Source organism: Pseudophryne corroboree, chromosome 4 (genome assembly GCF_028390025.1).
Source record: "Pseudophryne corroboree isolate aPseCor3 chromosome 4, aPseCor3.hap2, whole genome shotgun sequence".
Lineage (NCBI taxonomy): Eukaryota > Metazoa > Chordata > Amphibia > Anura > Myobatrachidae > Pseudophryne > Pseudophryne corroboree.
The window spans coordinates 834,574,503-834,595,173 of record NC_086447.1 but is presented as its reverse complement, the minus strand read 5'-3'; the positions used below and the strand labels follow the sequence as shown (position 1 = coordinate 834,595,173).

Genomic DNA, 20,671 nt, shown 5'->3' with positions numbered 1-20,671 from the left:
AAAAAAAATGTAAATCTGTAAAAAAGAAAAAAAATATATTTTCTTTTTTTTTTTTTACAAAATTTTTTATTGAGACATCATGGACATCACAGTATAGGATAAAATGTACATAGATATATATGTAATAATACAAAGGGGTTATAACTGGAAGTTGTACATCATATTCCTTTTTTCTAACAATAAAGACTTTTTAGCATTGTGAGTAATCAATCATTCAGTACATTGATGATATTATACAAAGTATAGGTGACCGTGAAGGAAGCCGCCACAATCGTCCGTTCTTATAGGCCCTACACACTTGGCGATATTCTGAAAGATATGAACGATCTCGTTCATAAATGAACGAGAACTCGTTCATATCTTTCAGTGTGGAGACTTAAGCGATGAACGATGCGCGTCCCCGCGCTCGTTCATCGCTGGTCTCCCGTCGGCTGTGCATGCAGGCCAATATGGACGATCTCGTCCATATTTGCCTGCACTTCAATGCAGCCGGGTGACGGGGGGAGTGAAGAAACTTCACTCCCCCCGTCACTGCCCCCCCGCCGCCGGGTCGCTCGTCGGCCGTATCGGCCGTCGGGCACCTCGGCGGCACATCGCCAAGTGAGTAGGGCCCATTAGACCAAAGATATAGGTTGGTCCTGTGTAGCCAATCTAGTTAGGTACCACGTTGTGTTCTTGAGGCTGTTTCTGCTTTGTCCAGTTTTACTTTATGCATAGAGATGTGTTTTCTGATGTCATTTAGAAAGCTACACCGTGTTATTCTATACATGGATAATGTCACTTTATACTTTGCATAGCCTTACACTTTATATCATATATTAAGTATTGTGTGGTGTGGACACTAATACCGTGTGTGTGAATCCTTACCGTGTGAATGATTTACGGTAAATAATACCTCGTAGTTTTAGAATTCCCACAATATATCTGATATATTACTAACCAGCTTCTTTATCGTCCATCATTATATGTTTTTTTAATTCACTTAAAATATGTTGTAGGATTTACTAAATATTTATGCCGGCCTTATGTGTAAATGAAGATTATATAACGTGACAGCACATGTGTTTGTCATGCCGTGGCTGGTTTATGGTTTTCCTGGTGCCCTTAATTTTATGGCTTTAATTGAAAACGTTGGAGCAAGTATTTGAATGGGCCACTAAACAAATGATTTGTCACTTCCAGCGGTGGGTCAAGTAATCATGTAATTTGATGTGCCCCTTCAGAGGTGGGAGCTGGGAACGATCCTGGGTGGTGTCTGTCCTTTCCTGTGTGCTGTACATGCGCCTTACAACATCCTAAAGATTTCATCTTTTGTCTTGCAGTGTGGGAACTTCGCCGTTCTGGTGGATCTTCATGTATTGCCTCAAGGCACCAGTAAAGACACCAGCTGGTTTTCTGACCATGAGAAGGAGGTACAACAAAAACCATTTCTACTTCAAAAGCCCATAGCTGCAGGGAAGAAATTGGACTGGCCTGATTTGCTCAGATCTTATTTTCATTGTTATGCTGAGACTACTGTGAATTATAACTAACCTTTAACAGCTCCTAGGGGACTATTAGACAAGTGTTCTGTTTCCCTTATTTAATGACTTTTTTTTTTTTTAACCTTCTTATTCTGGCCTTTCCCACATACAATATTTTCCTGCCTGAATTGTACGTTGTTAACTTTGCGCTCAGTTGTTTAATGTAGAATGACCGTTCTAAAAAAAACATGTAAAACATTTTTTTTTTCTGTAATCATTCTCAGTAATATGCAGTAATCTATTTTGTAAAACCGGGTTTTCTGTGTAATGCTCATAATTGTTGTAGGTAGAAAATGTTGAAGTATAGTCTGGGAGATGTTGTAAGTGGGAGTTTGAATAAAATGGAGAAATGTGTGCCACACGCTCACTAATTGGGCAAGCGGGTTCGGTATGTGTGACTGGTTGACAGGATGCCGGCAGTCACACTGCTGACGCAAGCATCCCGATTTTTAAAATCGAGACAGGGACGAGTTAAGTATGCGGTCCTCTCTCCCCTAATCCACCATTCCTGCAGCCCTAACACCCTTTCCCTTAGTGCCTAACCCTAACCTCCCCCTGGCAGTGCCTAACCCTAACCCCAGCTTCCCACAGCCTAACCCCCCCACCCCCACCCACTTAGTGCCTAAACATAACCTCCCCCCGGTGGTGCCTAACCCAAACCCCAGCATCCCACAGCCTAACCCCCCCCCCCCACCCACTTAGTGCCTAAACATAACCTCCCCCCGGTGGTGCCTAACCCTAACCCCAGCATCCCACAGCCTAACCCTAACTCCCTCTTCCCCACAGCCTAACCCCAACCCCCCCCCCCCCCCCTTCCTTAGTGCCTAACCCTAACCTCCCCCTCCCCCCCACCCGGTAGTGCCTAGCCCTTACCCCAGCTTCCCGCAGCCTAACCCCCCACCCCCGCCCCTGCCCTTAGTGTCTAAACATAACCTCCCCTCGGTGGTGCCTAACCCTAACCCCAGCTTCCGACAGCCTAACCCTAACTCCCCCTTCCCTGCAGACTAACCCCACCCCCCCCCCCCTTAGTGCCTAAACCTAACCTCCCCCCGGTGGTGCCTAACCCTAACCCTCCCTACCCCGTAGCCTAACCCCCCCCCCCCCCCTCCATTTAGTACCTAAACATAATTTCCCCCTAGTGGTGCCTAGCCCTAACCTCAGCTTCCCGCAGCCTAACCTCCCCCTCCCCCCAGCATAACCTTAACCCAACTCCAGATGGTGCCTAAACATAACACCACCCGGCCCTACCCGGCCGCTATACTTACTGTCTGGATTTTGGCGTCCGTCTCCTGACTCTGTCGTTGGGATTTTGGCGTCTGCATTCTGATGGTTGTTGGGATTCAGGCGTCTGTATTCTGACTGCCGAGATCCTGACAGACGGTATCTTAACAGCTTCCCATGCAAGCATTTTTACCTGGTAATTAATATTGGCCTTTCCAAACAAGCTCCATCACTGCTACTTTCGCCGCTAATCAGTAGCGGTAAAAGCTTACACTGCTGTGTAAACTGAATTTTGCGCACAGAAAGGGGCAGAGTTATCGAAATGGAACCTATTTTGCAACCCAGACCTGCTTGCCATGGTAAGGAGCTGGGCTCTGGGAACTCATGGCGTTGAAAGATAGCGTCAGTTCCCGCAGTCAGACTCCAAAACTTTAATTTTGATGACTGTAGGCCCCCCATACTAAGTTATGGGAGCAGTGTTCCACATCGGGAATGCAATGAATTTGTCCAATACGCCATATTGTAATGTCCTAAAGATAATGAAACCAGCCTGTAAGTTTGGCATGCAACCATTTGCACCATTAACACAACTTATGGCCACAAAGCTAGTAATATAGAAAAAGGTTCTGTCTGTGTGGTTTTGAAGTAATGAAAAGGCAATTGCAAAAAAGTATTTCTCTAACGTCCTAAGTGGATGCTGGGGACTCCGTAAGGACCATGGGGAATAGCGGCTCCGCAGGAGACTGGGCACATCTAAAGAAAGCTTTAGGACTATCTGGTGTGCACTGGCTCCTCCCCCTATGACCCTCCTCCAAGCCTCAGTTAGATCTTTGTGCCCGAACGAGAGGGTGCACACTAGGGGCTCTCCTGAGCTTCTTAGTGAAAGTTTTAGTTTAGGTTTTTTATTTTCAGTGAGACCTGCTGGCAACAGGCTCACTGCATCGAGGGACTAAGGGGAGAAGAAGCGAACTCACCTGCGTGCAGAGTGGATTGGGCTTCTTAGGCTACTGGACATTAGCTCCAGAGGGACGATCACAGGCCCAGCCATGGATGGGTCCCAGAGCCGCGCCGCCGGCCCCCTTACAGAGCCAGAAGACAGAAGAGGTCCGGAAAATCGGCGGCAGAAGACATCCTGTCTTCACCAAGGTAGCGCACAGCACCGCAGCTGTGCGCCATTGCTCCTCAGCACACTTCACACTTCGGTCACTGAGGGTGCAGGGCGTTAGGGGGGGCGCCCTGAGCAGCAATAAAAACACCTTGGCTGGCGAAAATACATCACATATAGCCCCCAGGGCTATATGGATGAATTTTAACCCCTGCCAGAATCCATAAAAAAGCAGGAGAAAAGTCTGCGAAAAAGGGGCGGAGCCTATCTCCTCAGCACACTGGCGCCATTTTCCCTCACAGCTCCGTTGGAGGGAAGCTCCCCTGGCTCTCCCCTGCAGTCACTACACTACAGAAAGGGTTAAAAAAGAGAGGGGGGCACTAATTAGGCGCAGTATTAACAATACAGCAGCTATAAGGGGAAAAACACTTATATAAGTTTATCCCTGTATATATATAGCGCTTTGGTGTGTGCTGGCAAACTCTCCCTCTGTCTCCCCAAAGGGCTAGTGGGGTCCTGTCCTCTATCAGAGCATTCCCTGTGTGTGTGCTGTATGTCGGTACGTTTGTGTCGACATGTATGAGGAGAAAAATGATGTGGAGACGGAGCAGATTGCCTGTAATAGTGATGTCACCCCCTAGGGGGTCGACACCTGAGTGGATGAACTGTTGGAAGGAATTACGTGACAGTGTCAGCTCTGTATAAAAGACAGTGGTTGACATGAGACAGCCGGCTACTCAGCTTGTGCCTGTCCAGACGTCTCATAGGCCGTCAGGGGCTCTAAAGCGCCCGTTACCTCAGATGGCAGATATAGACGCCGACACGGATACTGACTCCAGTGTCGACGGTGAAGAGACAAATGTGACTTCCAGTAGGGCCACACGTTACATGATTGAGGCAATGAAAAATGTTTTACACATTTCTGATAATACGAGTACCACCAAAAAGGGGTATTATGTTCGGTGAGGAAAAACTACCTGTAGTTTTCCTGAATCTGAGAAATTAAATGAGGTGTGTGATGATGCGTGGTTTTCCCCCGATAACAACTGATAATTTCTAAAATGTTATTGGCATTATATCCTTTCCCGCCAGAGGTTAGGGTGCGTTGGGAAACACCCCCTAGGGTGGATAAAGCGCTCACACGCTTGTAAGGGCTCTACCTCTCCTGAGATAGCCGCCCTTAATGATCCTGCTGATAGAAAGCAGGAGGGTATCCTAAAATGTATTTACACACATACTGGTGTTATACTGCGACCAGCAATCGCCTCAGCCTGGATGTGCAGTGCTGGGTTGGCGTGGTCGGATTCCCTGACTGAAAATATCGATACCCTAGATAGGGACAGTATATTTTGCCTATAGAGCATTTAAAAGATGCATTTCTATATATGCGTGATGCACAGCGGAATATTTGCCGACTGGCATCAAGTCTAAGTGCGTTGTCCATTTCTACCAGTAGAGGGTTATGGACACGTCAGTGGTCAGGTGATGCGTATTCCAAACGGCATTTGGAAGTATTGCCTTAATAAGGGGAGGAGTTATTTGGGGTCGGTCTTTCAGACCTGGTGGCCACGGCAACAGCTGGGAAATCCACGTTTGTACCCCAGGTCACCTCTCAACATGAGAAGACGCCGTATTATCAGGCGCAGTCTTTTCGTGGACAAGCAGGCAAAATGTTCCTCATGTCTGCCCCGTGACAGAGGGAGAGGAAAAAGGCTGCAGAAATCAGCCAGTTCCCAGGAACAGAAACCCTCTCCCGCCTCTGCCAAGCCCTCAGTATGACGCTGGGGCTTTACAAGCAGAATCAGGCACGGTGGGGGGCCCGTCTCAATGAATTTCAGCGCGCAGTGGGCTCACTCGCAAGTAGACCCCTGGATCATTCAGGTGACATCTCAGGGGTACAAATTAGAATTCGAGACGTCTCCCCCTCGCCGTTTTCCTAAAGTCGGCTTTACCGATGTCTCCTTCTGACAGGGAGACAGTTTTGGAAGCCATTCACAAGCTGTATTCCCAGCAGGGTGATAATCAAGGTACCCCTCCTGCAACAGGGAACGGGGTATTATTCCACACTGTTGTGGTACCGAAGCCGGACGGCTCGGTGAGACCGATTCTAAATCTAAAATCTTTGAACACTTACATACAGAGGTTCAAATTCAAGATTGAGTCACTCAGAGCAGTGATTGCGAACCTGGAAGAAGGGGACTACATGATGTCTCGGGACATCAAGGATGCTTACCTTCATGTCAAAATTTACCCTTCTCACCAAGGGTACCTCAGGTTTATGGTACAGAACTGTCACTATCAGTTCAGACGCTGCCGTATGGATGGTCCACGGCACCCCGGGTCTTTACCAAGGTAATGGCCGAAATGATGATATTCCTTCGAAGGAAGGGAATTTTAGTTATCCCTTACTTGGACGATTCCCTAATAAGGGTAAGATCCAGGGAACAGTTGGAGGTCGGTGTAGCACTATCTCAGGTAGTGTTGCGGCAGCACGATTGGATTCTCAATATTCCAAAATCGCAGCTGGTTCCGACGACTTGTCTTCTGTTCCTAGGGATGATCCTGGACACAGTCCAGAAAAAGGTGTTTCTCCCGGAGGGGAAAGCCAGGGAGTTATCCGAGCTAGTCAGGAACCTCCTAAAACCGAGCCAAGTCTCAGTGCATCAATGCACAAGGGTTCTGGGTAAAATGGTGGCTTCCTACGAAGCAATCCCATTCGGCAGATTCCACGCAAGAACTTTCCAGTGGGACCTGCTGGACAAATGGTCCGGGTCGCATCTTCAGATGCATCAGCGGATAACCCTGTCACCAAGGACAAGGGTGTCCCTCCTGTGGTGGTTGCAGAGTGCTCATCTTCTAGAGGGCCGCAGATTCGGCATTCAGGACTGGGTCCTGGTGACCACGGATGCCAGCCTGCGAGGCTGGGGAGCAGTCACACAGGGAAGGAATATCCAGGGCTTATGGTCAAGCCTGGAGACATCACTTCACATAAATATCCTGAAGCTAAGGGCCATTTACAATGCTCTAAGCTTAGCAAGACCTCTGCTTCAAGGTCAGCCGGTGTTGATCCAGTCGGACAACATCACGGCAGTCACCCACGTAAACAGACAGGGTGGCACAAGAAGCAGGAGGGCAATGGCAGAAGCTGCAAGGATTCTTCGCTGGGCGGAAAATCATGTGATAGCACTGTCTGCAGTATTCATTCCGGGAGTGGACAACTGGGAAGCAGACTTCCTCAGCACGACCTCCACCCGGGAGAGTGGGGACTTCACCCAGAAGTCTTCCACATGATTATAAACCGTTGGGAAAAACTCGACAGGTATTGCGCCAGGTCAAGGGACCCTCAGGCAATAGCTGTAGACGCTCTGGTAACACCGTGGGTGTACCAGTCAGTGTATGTGTTCCCTCCTCTGCCTCTCATACCCAAGGTACTGAGATTGATAAGATGGAGATGAGTAAGCACTATATTCGTGGCTCCGGATTGGCCAAGAAGGACTTGGTAACCGGAACTTCAAGAGATGCTCACGGAGGATCCGTGGCCTCTACCTCTAAGAAGGGACCTGCTCCAACAAGGACCCTGTCTGTTCCAAGACTTACCGCGGCTGCGTTTGACGGCATGGCGGTTGAACGCCGGATCCTGAAAGAAAAAAGGCATTCCGGATGAAGTCATCCCTATCCTGATCAAAGCCAGGAAGGATGTAACCGCAAAACATTATCACCGCATTTGGCGAAAATATGTTGCGTGGTGCGAGGCCAGTAAGGCCCGACGGAGGAAATTCAACTGGGTCGATTCCTACATTTCCTGCAAACAGGAGTGTCTATGGGCCTGAAATTGGGGTCCATTAAGGTTCAAATTTCGGCCCTGTCAATTTTCTTCCAAAAAGAACTAGCTTCAGTCCCTGAAGTTCAGACGTTTGTAAAAGGGGTACTGCATATACAGCCTCCTTTTGTGCCTCCAGTGGCACTTTGGGATCTCAATGTAGTTTTTTGGGTTCCAAAAGTCACATTGGTTTGAACCACTTAAATCTGTGGAGTTAAAATATCTCACATGGAAAGTGGTCATGCTGTTGGCCCTGGCCTGGGCCAGGCGCGTGTCAGAATTGGCGGCTTTATCCTGTAAAAGCCCTTATCTGATTTTCCATTCGGACAGGGCGGAATTGAGGACTCGTCCTCAGTTTCTCCCTAAGGTGGTTTCAGCGTTTCACCTTAACCAACCTATTGTGGTGCCTGCGGCTACTAGGGACTTGGAGGACTCCAAGTTGCTAGACGTTGTCAGGGCCCTGAAAATATATGTTTCCAGGACGGCTGGAGTCAGAAAATCTGACTCGCTGTTTATCCTGTATGCACCCAACAAGCTGGGTGCTCCTGCTTCTAAGCAGACTATTGCTCGTTGGATTTGTAGTACAATTCAGCTTGCACATTCTGTGGCAGGCCTGCCACAGCCAAAAATCTGTAAATGCCCACTCCACAAGGAAGGTGGGCTCATCTTGGGCGGCTGCCCGAGGGGTCTCGGCTTTACAACTTTGCCGAGCAGCTACTTGGTCAGGAGCAAATACGTTTGTAAAATTCTACAAAATTGATACCCTGGCTGAGGAGGACCTGGAGTTCTCTCAATTGGTGCTGCAGAGTCATCCGCACTCTCCCGCCCGTTTGGGAGCTTTGGTATAATCCCCATGGTCCTTACGGAGTCCCCAGCATCCACTTAGGACGTTAGAGAAAATAAGAATTTACTTACCGATAATTCTATTTCTCGTAGTCCGTAGTGGATGCTGGGCGCCCATCCCAAGTGCGGATTGTCTGCAATACTGGTACATAGTTATTGTTACCAAAAAAAAAAAAATCGGGTTATTGCTGTAGTGAGCCATCTTTTCTAGAGGCTCCTCTGTTATCATGCTGTTAACTGGGTTCAGATCACAAGTTGTACGGTGTGATTGGTGTGGCTGGTATGAGTCTTACCCGGGATTCAAAATCCTTCCTTATTGTGTACGCTCGTCCGGGCACAGTATCCTAACTGAGGCTTGGAGGAGGGTCATAGGGGGAGGAGCCAGTGCACACCAGATAGTCCTAAAGCTTTCTTTAGATGTGCCCAGTCTCCTGCGGAGCCGCTATTCCCCATGGTCCTTACGGAGTCCCCAGCATCCACTACGGACTACGAGAAATAGAATTATCGGTAAGTAAATTCTTATTTTTTCTCTTACGTCCTAGAGGATTCTGGGGTCCACATTAGTACCATGGGGTATAGACAGGTCCACCAGGAGCCTTTGGCACTTTAAGAGTTTGAGAGTGTGGGCTGGCTCCTCCCTCTATGCCCCTCCTACCAGACTCAGTTTAGAAAATGTGCCCGGAGGAGCCGGTCACAGCTAGGGGAGCTCTAAAGAGCTTCTTTAGTAAAGTTTTTTTTTTTTTAGAGTTTATTATTTTACAGGGAGGCTGCCAGCAACAGCCTTCCTGCTTCGTGGGACTAAGGGGGGGAGTAGTGTCCGGCCTGCGGAGTCTGAGCCACTATCTCCGCTGACAGGACACTGAGCTCCTGAGGGGATAGATCGTTCCCCGCCACAGGAAATCGCTCACCCCAGCAGCATGCCGCCACCCCCTTACAGAGCCAGAAGATCAGTGGCGAGTGAGTCACTGACCCCTCTAGCAAGCGGGGGGCCAGCGTGCAGATGGTGGCAACAGGGTGGGAGCGCAGTACTAACTGCGCTCCGGAGGCTCAGCGGTACTTAGTGCGGCGCTGTGAGGGGCGCCCTGAGCCAGCGCCTGAACCATGCACTGTTCAGTAAGCCTGTCGGGGTCTGTGGATCTCAGCCAGCATTTTACCTCAGACCAGTATAATCCTTGTGAGAGCAGAAAGACAACGCCATTTTGGAGGCGGAGCTTCTCCTCAGAGCGGACCCAGCAGCGTTCAGCGCCATTTTCCTGCCTGCACAGCGCTGTCCAGGAAGAGCAAGTCCCTCCACAGCAACTCCAGCTATCTCTCACGGTACCAGGGGATTGTAGAAGGGGGGGGGGGGGAGGCTGCATAAAGACTGTGTAACCTATTAAGGTGCACAGTCAGCGCTGGTAGGGGTCTCCCTTTACATTATAATCGCTGTGTGTGGGTTGGCTCCAATCTCTGTGTCTCTCTTGCCATTCTTGGGGGTGAAACTCTGTCTGTCCTCCCCTGTGTGTGTGTGGAGTGTCTGTGGTCTCCATTAAGCAATGTCCAGGGACTCATATGCTGCAGAGGATATGTCCTCTCAGGATGATCCCATTCCATGTAATCAGGATTGCAGTGGTTTAGCACAGATACCAGCAAGGGAGCCTGAGTGGTTATCCTCTATCAAATCTATGATTTCTTAGATTTCCAATAGGGTTGCACAAAATGAGTCTGCAACTCAGGCTTTACAGAACTCTATGGCAGTCTGGCCCAGTTCTGGTACCTCAGGGCTTCCCGCTGTATATTCACATAAACGTGCTCTTGCGCAGATCATGCAGGATGACACGGATACCGACTCTGACACTGCAGACGATGATGGGGATGGTTTGCGGGGGGCAGCATCTCTTGCTAAAGGGGTGCAGTTGATGATAGAGGCTATTAGAGATGTGTTGAATATTGCTGATACAACACCTGAGCAGGTTGAGGAGGCTTACTTCACTGAGAATAAGAAAGCCTCGCTAACCTTCCCTGCGTCAAAGGAATTAAATGCTATTTTTGAAAAGGCTTGGGAAAACTCGGATAAAAAATTCCAGATACCTAAAAGGGTTCTGGTGGCATTTCCTTTCCCGGTAAAGGATAGAAAAAAATTGGGAAAACTCGTCTATTGTTGACGTGTCAGTATCCAGACTCTCAAAAAATGTGGTTTTACCTGTTCCAGGATCTACTGCCTTGAAAGAGGCGGCTAATCGTAAAATTGATAATACGCTCAAATCCATGTACACGGCTTCTGGAGCGATACTACGTCCCACTATTGCAAGTGCTTGGATTTCCAAAGCTATAGTAAAGTAGTCAGGCACGTTACTTGAAGATTTGGATACTATGGAGAAATGTGATGTTGAATTGTTTTTACGTAACATTCAGGATTCGGCAGGATTTCTGGTAGAATCCATGAAAGACCTGGGTTCCACGGCTGCAGGAATTTCTTCCATGTCTGTCTCAGCTCATCGTGGACTGTGGTTGCGTCAGTGGTCTGCAGACGCTGAAGGCAGGAGAAGTTTGGAGACTCTACCCTACACAGGTCAGGCTCTCTTTGGGGAAGCGTTAGATGCGTGGATCTCCACGGCTACGGCGAGTAAGTCACCTTTTCTTCCCTCAGCTACACCTCCGAAGAAACCCTTTTCTTCAACTGCATCACAGCCCTTTCGGCCTACCAAGCCCAGAAAGGCCAAGCCATCCAACACCTTCTTTTGGGGAGGTCGGCCCAAGTCCAAGAAATCTGCTGCTGCAGGTTCCCAGGAACAGAAACCTGCTTCAGGTACACCGCATGACGGTGGACTGCACGCCCCGGATGTGGGGCCGGTGGGAGCGAGACTTAGGCATTTCAGTCACATCTGGGTGTCATCCGGCCTGGACCCCTGGGTGCAAGTTATTGTGTCCCAGGGGTACAGGCTGGAATTTCAAAATCTCCCTCCTCACCGATTTTTCAAATCAGGCTTGCCAGCTCTGCTGGCAGACAGGACTGTCCTGCAAGAAGCCGTCCAGAAGTTGGTGGAGGCAGAGGTCATTGTGCCAGTACCACCTCATCTGCAAAACAAAGGTTACTATTCGAACCTTTTCGTGGTACCGAAACCGGATGGTTCGGTCAGACCCATTCTGAACCTAAAATCGCTAAACCACTTTCTGAGGGAGTTCAAGTTAAAAATTGAGTCTCTAAGGGCAGTTATATCAGGTCTGGAAGAGGGGGAATTCCTGGTATCCCTGGATATCAAGGATGCGTACCTCCACATTCCGATTTGGCTGCCGCATCAGGCTTAGCTCCGCTTCGCATTGTTGGACTTTCATTTCCAGTTCCAGGCCCTGCCATTCGGCCTCTCCACAGCACCGAGGGTATTCACCAAGGTGATGGCGGAGATGATGGTTCTCCTCCGCATGCAGGAGGTGAACATAATTCCATATCTGGACGATCTTCTGTTAAAAGCATCGTCCAAGGAGAAGCTGTTACGGTCCATAGCTCTCACGACCCAGCTTCTCAGGGAACATGGCTGGATCCTGAATCTTCCAAAATCACTTTTGGAACCAACCAGGAGGTTGTCCTTTCTGGGAATGATCCTCGACACGGAAGTGCAGAGGGTGTTTCTTCCAGAGGAAAAAGCGTTGGTGAATCAAACGATGGTCCGGGATGTCCTGGAGCCAACCCGGGTGTCGGTTCATCAATGCATTCGCCTTCTGGGAAAGATGGTGGCCTCTTACGAGTCTCTGCAGTAGGGGATTTTTCACGCTCGGTCCTTCCAACTGGATCTCCTGGACAAGTGGTCGGGATCCCATCTACACATGCACCAGAGAATTCGTCTGTCGCCAATGGCCAGGATTTCACTCCTCTGGTGGCTGCATTTACCTCACCTTCTGGAGGGCCGCAGGTTCGGGATTCAGTACTGGATCCTTCTAACCACGGATGCAAGTCTCCCGGGCTGGGGCGCAGTCACTCAAGGGGAAACATTCCAAGGAAAGTGGTCAAGTCTGGAAGCCGGCCTGCCGATTAAACATTCTGGAACTAAGAGCCGTCTACAACGGTCTTCTCCAAGCGGCCCATCTTCTGAGAAATCGGGTCATTCAAGTGCAGTCGGACAATGTGAGAACAGTGGCTTACATAAACCAACAGGGCGGAACGAAGAGCAGAGCTGCAATGTCAGAGGTAACGAGAATCATCCTCTGGGCAGAAAAACACGTGTTGGCGCTGTCAGCAATCTTCATTCCGGGAGTAGACAACTGGGAAGCGGACTTCCTCAGCAGACACGATCTCCATCCAGGGGAGCGGGGTCTCCATCCGGAGGTGTTTAAGGAGGTAACAGATCTTTGGGGTGTACCCCAAATCGACATGATGGCATCTCGTCTCAACAAGAAGCTTTGGCGGTATTGTTCTAGGTCGAGGGACCTGCAAGCAGTGGCTGTGGACGCCCTAGTGACTCAGTGGGTGTTCCAGTCGGTGTGCGTGTTACCTCCACTTCCACTCATTCCAAGAGTTCTCAAACTCATAAGGATAACAAGAGTTCAGGCAATCCTCATTGCTCCGGACTGGCCAAGAAGGGCTTGGTACGCGGATCTTCTGGATCTACTGCTAGAAGAGCCGAGGCCTCTTCCTCTTCGGGAGGACCTGCGGCAGCAGGGGCCGTTTGCCTATCAAGACTTACCACGGCTACGTTTGACGGCATGGAGGTTGAACGCCAGATACTAGCTCGGAATGGTATTCCAAACAAGGTTATTCCTACCCTGATACAGGCTAGGAAAGGAGTAACATCAAAACATTACCATCGTATTTGGAAAAAATATGTATCTTGGTGTGAGTCCAAGAAGTTTCCTGCAGTGGAGTTTCAACTGGGACGTTTTCTCCTCTTCCTGCAAACAGATGTGGATATGGGCCTGAGGTTAGGATCCATTAAAGTCCAAATTTCGGCCCTATCCATTTTCTTCCAGAAACAGTTGGCTGCCCTTCCTGAGGTTCAGACTTTTTTGAAGAGAGTTCTGCACATCCAACCTCCCTTTGTACCGCCTACGGCGCCGTGGGATCTTAATGTGGTGTTGCAGTTTGTCCAAACTGACTGGTTTGAGCCTCTACAGGAGGTTGAGGTCAAATTTCTTACGTGGAAGGCTGTCACTTTGTTGGCTTTAGCTTCTTCTAGACGTGTGTCGGAGTTGGGGGCTTTGTCCTGTAAAAGCCCATACTTGATCTTCCATGAAGATAGAGCTGAGCTCCGGACACGTCAGCAGTTTCTTCCGAAGGTTGTGTCGGCATTTCATATCAACCAACCTATTGTGGTGCCAGTGGCTACTGACTCTTCAAATTCTTCAAAGTCCTTGGATTTTGAAAGGGCTCTTAAAATCTATGTGAAGAGGACTGCTCGTCACAGAAAATCAGACTCTCTGTTTGTCTTATATAATCCCAAGATATTGGGTGTCCTGCTTCTAAGCAGACTATCTCTCACTGGATCAGGTTCACTATCCAGCATGCGTATTCTACGGCAGGATTGCTGTGTCCTACGTCCGTTAAGGCCCACTCTACTTGTAAGGTGGGGTTTTCCTTGGCGGCTGCCCGGGGTGTCTCGGCATTACAACTTTGCCGAGCAGCAAATTGGTCTGGGTCGAACACGTTTGCAGAGTTCTACAAGTTCGATACTTTGGCCTCTGAGGACCTGAGGTTTGGTATATCAGTTCTGCAGGAGCTTCCGCACTCTCCCTCCCATTCTGGGAGCTTTGGTACATCCCCATGGTACTAATGTGGACCCCAGCATCCTCTAGGACGTAAGAGAAAATAGGATTTTGATTACCTACCGGTAAATCCTTTTCTCGTAGTCCGTAGAGGATGCTGGGCGCCCGCCCAGCGCTTCGTTTTCCTGCAAATTGTTATCTAGTTCAGTACAACTTTGTTTTGGTTACGTACTGCATTATTACATGGTAAGTAATGTTTCAGCTGTTGCTGAGTTTTCAAGCTAGTTAGCTTGATGTGCCTTGTATGTGTGAGCTGGTGTGAATCTCGCCACTATCTGTGTATAATCCTTCTCTTGAAGATGTCCGTCTCCTCGGGCACAGTTTCTAGACTGAGTCTGGTAGGAGGGGTATAAAGGGAGGAGCCAGCCCACACTCTCAAACTCTTAAAGTGCCAATGGCTCCTGGTGGACCCGTCTATACCCCATGGTTCTAATGTGGACCCCAGCATCCTCTACGGACTACAAGAAAAGGATTTACCGGTAGGTAACCAAAATCCTATTATTATGTTGAACTAGACATAGAGGCATTTAATAATGGAAATATATCCACTTTATGTGCAAATATAAACAGCACCTCAACGCATTTTATGCAAAAAAAGGTAATAACTACAGTTTTGATGAGCCTAGAAAAATGAAGAGCACTTTTACCCAACTTTGTTTAAACCTCCTGATGAATGCAATTAAGATCACAGTATTGTTTGCTGCCTGGGGCATCGGCAGATGGAGAGAACCGTGCACAAGTAGCTGACACTAGGATTTGTAATGAGGTCAAAGTATCCCAATAGTTATATAGAAACTGCAATATACACCAGTACACTGTGTTGCCTAAAGCAGTGTTCTCTGACACTGTAGTAATGCAAGGACTTACTCCATAATCCATTCTAACCTGTCAATTTACTTAGGATAAGACAAGACTTTCTGAGTCGTCGGCTAATTAACTACTTTACACAGGTGCACAATTATTTGCCTGCAATTTGTCCTGTTTTGTTGGCTTTGTCTCAGGGAATTAGTATTGACGTTTTGAGGAAACTTGGTTTTCACTAGAACTATTTTTACTTTATCTTGCTTCTGTCTTAGGTTATAATACTGCACCCGGGCTTTATGCTCTGTGGTTTATATCAATAGCCTCTGTAAACCTTGTTGGCGTTGTGGTGTTATCCTTACATGAGCCAGGCTTCCCAGTGGCAGGTTTTACATCCAATACATTTTACCAAGAAGTAAGGTAGAAAAAATATTTATACAGTCTTGCTTGGAGACTAAGTGGAACGGTGCTGCGGAGTATGTTGGTGTTATATAAGTAAAATTCACTTTTTTTCTTTTTCCTTGGCTAAAGGGGGAGTACACACGGCGAGATCTGTGCTTAAATTCTAAGCAATCTGACTAGAAGTTAAGCACAGATCTCTCCGTGTGTATGCCCCACAGCGATAGCGATGCGCGGCCCTGCACATCGCTATCGCCGGTGCTAGATTGGCCTAGCAGGTCGCTCATTTCACCGCTGGGTGAAAAGTGCGACCCCCCCCATTCCCTAGCTCAACACACATCGATCTGATAGATCGCTCAGCACACATCTCTCCCTGTCTGTACGGGGCTTAAGAAACCAAAATGAGATTTTCTGCATAATTGATCAACGAATTTGTGACAGGACAAAATAGCAAATAATAATAATGGTTTATAGAACAGCTTGGAGCACACTTGGAGCACACTTCTTATCAGTACCAGATTTACTAACCCTTGGACAAAGATAAAGTGAAGAGAGATAACGTACAAATCAACCAGCTCCTAAATTGGGATTTTAATTACCTACCGGTAAATCCTTTTCTTACTTTGAGAGAAGGAAATACACATATAGTGGTGAGTTCACACCAGCTCACACATAACAAAAAGGAAAGCCACGCTAACCAACTTGGAACAATTCAGCAATGGCTGAAACAACAATACTGAACCAAGTAACAATGCAGGAATACGAAACACTGGGCGGGCGCCCAGCATCCTCTATGGACTGCGAGAAAGGATTTACTGGTAGGTAATTAAAATCCTATTTTCTCTTACGTCCTAGAGGATGCTGGGGTCCATTTAGTACCATGGGGATGTACCAAAGCTTCCAGTATGGGAGGGAGAGTGCTGAGGTTCCTGCAGAACAGATTGACCAAACTTTAGGTCCCCAGAGGCCAAAGTATCGAACTTGTAGAACTTGGCAAACGTGTTCGACCCAGACCAAGTAGCTGCTCAGCAAAGCTGTAAAGTCGAGATACTCCGGGCATCCGCCCAGGAAGAACCCACTTTACGAGTAGAGTGGGCCTTAACACATTTTGGACACTGCAAGCCTGCCGTCGAATAAGCATGCTGAATAGTAAACCTGATCCAGCGAGAAATCGTCTGCTTAGAAGCAGGACACCCAACCTTGTTGGGATCATAAAGGACAAATAAAGCATCCGACTTCCTATGACGAGAAGTTCTCTTCACATAAAGTTTCAAAGCCCTCACCACATCCAAGGACTTTGAGGTAATTGAGGAGTCAGTAGCCACTGGCACCACAATAGGTTGGTTGATATGAAAAGCCGACACAACCTTTGGAAGAAACTGCTGACGCATTCTGAGCTCATATATGGAAAATCAAGTAGGGGCTCTTGCATGACAATGCCCCCAATTCTGACACGCGTCTAGCAGATGCCAATGCCAACAGTGTGACCATCTTCCAAGTAAGAAACTTGACGTCCACCTCCTGCAAAGGTTCAGACCAATCCGATTGCAGGAACTGCAGCACCACATTAAGATCCCAAGGTAGGAGGCACAAAGGGTGGTTGGATGTGCAGAACCCCATTCAAGAATGTCTGAACCTCAGGGAGGACAGCCAATTGTTTCTGGAAGAAAATGGACAAGGCCAAAATCTGGACCTTTATGGAGCCCAAGCGTAGGCCCACATCCACACCTGCTTGCAGAAATAGGAGAAACCATCCCAGTTGAAACTCCACCGTTGGAAACGTCTTGGATTCACACCGACACATACTTTTTCCAAATCCGATGGTAATGTTTAGACGTAACCCCCTTCCTAGCTTGAATCAGCGTAGGAATTACCTTTTTCGGAATACCCTTCCGAGCTAAGATCTGGCGCTCAACCTCCATACCATCAAACGCAGCCGTGGTAAGTCTTGATAGGCAAACCGCCCCTGTTGCAGAAGGTCCTGGCGAAGAGGAAGAGGCCTCAGATCTTCCAGCAGTAATTCCAGAAGATCCGCGTACCAAGCGCTCCTTGGCCAGTCCGGAGCAATGAGGATTGCCTGAACTCTTGTTCTTTTTATTAATTTGATAATCCTTGGGATGAGTGGAAGTGGAGGGAACACCTACACCGACTGGAACACCCACAGAGTTACCAGTGCGTCCACCGCCACTGCCTGTGGGTCTCTCGACCTGGAACAGTACCTGCAAAGCTTTTTGTTGAGGCGAGATGCCATCATGTCTACCTGAGGTACGCCCCATCAGCTTGTCACCTCTGCGAACACCTCCGGGTGGAGGCCCCATTCTCCTGGTTGGCGATCGTGACTGCTGAGGAAGTCCGCTTCCCAGTTGTCCACTCCCGGAATGAAGATTGCTGATAGCGCCACCGCGTGCTTTTCTGCCCAGTGGAGGATTCTTGTTACCTCTGACATAGCCGCTCGGCTCTTCGTTCCGCCCTGTCAGTTTATGTAGGACACTGCCGTTACATTGTCCGACTGAACCTGAATGGCCTGATCTTGCAGAAGATGTGCCGCTTGTAGAAGACCGTTGTATATGGCCCTTAGTTCCAGAATGTTTATCGGTTTGCTGGATTCCAGACTTGATCACTTTCCTAGGAAGTTTTCCCCTTGGGTGACCGCTCCCCAACCTCTGAGACTTGTATCCGTGGTTAGAAGGATCCAATTCTGAATCCCGAACCTGCAGCCCTCGAGTAGGTGAGAAGTTTGCAGCCACCAGAGGACTGAAATTCTGGCTTTCGGCGACAAGCGTATCCGCCGGTGCATGTGAAGATGTGATCCCGACCATTTGTCTAGGAGATCAAGTTGGAAGGACCTCGCATGGAATCTTCCGTACTGTAGAGCTTCGTATGAGGCTACCATCTTCCCCAGAAGGCGAATGCACTGATGTACCGATACCTGGGCTGGCTTCAGGACATCCCGAACCATTAATTGGATCACCAACGCTTTCTCTACTGGTAGAAACACCCTCTGCACTTCCGTGTCGAGTATCATCCCCAGGAAGGGCAGTCTCCTTGTCGGCTCCAAATGTGACTTTGGAAGGTTCAGGATCCACCAATGATCCTGGAGTAGTCGAGTTGAGAGAGCAATACTCTGCAATCACCTCTCCCTGGAAGATGCTTTTATAAGGAGATCGTCCAGATATGGAATTATGTTCACTCCCTGCCTGCGGAGGAGTAACATCATCTCTGCCATGACCTTGGTGAACACTCTCGGTGCTGTGGAGAGGCCAAAAGGCAGTGCCTGGAACTGATCGTGACAATCCAGCAGCGCAAATCTGAGATTAGCCTGGTGAGGCGGCCAGTTCGGAATGTGAAGGTATGCATCCTTGATATCCAGGTATACCAGGAATTCCCCCTCCTCCAGACCTGAGATCACCGCTCTCGTAGACTCCATCTTGAATTTGAATTCCCTGAAATAGGGGTTCAATGACTTTAGGTTTGCTATCGGCCTTACCGAACAGTCCGGTTTCGGTACCACAAACAGGTTTGAGTAATAACCCTTGTGTTCTAGGTGAGGTGGAACTGGAACAATAACATGTGTTTGGACCAATTTTCGAATGTTTTCCTGCAGGATAGCACTTTCTGTCAGCGAAACTGGTAAGCCTGATTTGAAGAATCTGTGAGGTGGGAGTTCCTGAAACTCCAGTCTGTAGCCCTGGGTAGCAATGTCTGTTACCCAGGGGTCTAGGCATGATGACGCCCAGATGTGACTGAATTCTTTTAGTCTCGCTCCCACCTGCCCGATCTCCAGTCTGGGAGGTCCACCGTCATGCTGAAGATTTTGAGGAAGCAGAAACTGGTTTCTGTTCCTGAGAACCTGTTGGTGCAGATTTTCTGGATTTTTCCCCGACCACCCCTAAAGAAGGCGAAAGGGGATTTGAATTTTTTAAATTTTGCTGTCCAAAAGAACTGCAGTGTAGACGTGTGAAGGGAAGGTTCTCCACACTTTTTTGGGGATTCTGCATCCGCAGTCCATTGGCGTAGCCAGAGCCCTCCTCGTGCCGAGACCGCCATGGAAGTAGCCCTTGCATTCAGCATGCCAAGATCCTTCTTGGCCTCCACCATGAAGCCAGCAGAATCCTGTATGTGACGTAAAAACAAGTCAATGTCACTCCTATCCATAGTATCTAAGTTCTCTAGTAATGTAATAAATAGTGGAAAACTGCTCTAATCAAGCTGGTAACAATCCCCAGGTGCTGCGGGAGGGGGTTACTCTAGACAAGAAATACAAAAGGGATTTTTCCCACGCACTCTGCTGGCTGTTAGTAAGAAGAGCTATATACTATGTAATAATAGGAAATTTAGAGCTCTTCGTTACATATGTTTTGCAAAAGATATGATAAGCCTCCAGGCCACTTCACGGCTGCTCTATTACTGGAGGTCCCTATCTAAGCATAGGTCCAGGGCTTGGACCCCACAAAGTCGGCTCAGGCCCGACCACCCCAGGGCAGCACACCATTGAAATACTAAAGTGTTAATATGTGTTAAGAAAGAAGCAGAAGCTATGGGTTAGAAAGTGCTACAAAAATAAGGGTGTTAATAAAATACTCAAAAGAGTAATGTTAGTGAAAAAATAGGAGTGTTACATAAGTGCTAAATAAATGATATGGCATGCTACCCCAAGGTGGCCCAGCCCCACCAGACCCGGGGGGTACCACTCCCCAAACCCATACACAGCATAATAATAATAACATCCACTATGGGTCATACAATTGCTTAATGTATGGCCACATGATAATGGCACATACAGACCATATCCAGGTTGAGAGCTAGTTTACCTGGAGGCACCCCTGTATCCTCCAAATGGCACCACAGGACCCAGCATGCCCTCCTAATGCTGGCTCCATCTATGCCTCTCTGAACTGCAATAAATAGTGGAAAACTGCTCTAATCAAGCTGGTAACAATCCCCAGGTGCTGCGGGAGGGGGTTACTCTAGACAAGAAATACAAAAGGGATTTTTCCCACGCACTCTGCTGGCTGTTAGTAAGAAGAGCTATATACTATGTAATAATAGGAAATTTAGAGCTCTTCGTTACATATGTTTTGCAAAAGATATGATAAGCCTCCAGGCCACTTCACGGCTGCTCTATTACTGGAGGTCCCTATCTAAGCATAGGTCCAGGGCTTGGACCCCACAAAGTCGGCTCAGGCCCGACCACCCCAGGGCAGCACACCATTGAAATACTAA

General features: G+C 48.3%; 1 protein-coding gene across 3 annotated transcripts in view; it reads left to right on the top strand.

The window, feature by feature from the left end:
• The window catches only part of SLX4IP (SLX4 interacting protein), a 481,037-nt gene that overhangs the window by 249,967 nt on the left and 210,399 nt on the right, over nt 1-20,671 (top strand). For all 3 annotated transcript variants that reach the window (XM_063918550.1, XM_063918548.1, XM_063918549.1), the window contains one exon: nt 1,323-1,412. In XM_063918550.1, the coding sequence (XP_063774620.1) occupies nt 1,323-1,412 (90 nt within the window). The remainder of the gene's footprint in view (nt 1-1,322; nt 1,413-20,671) is intronic.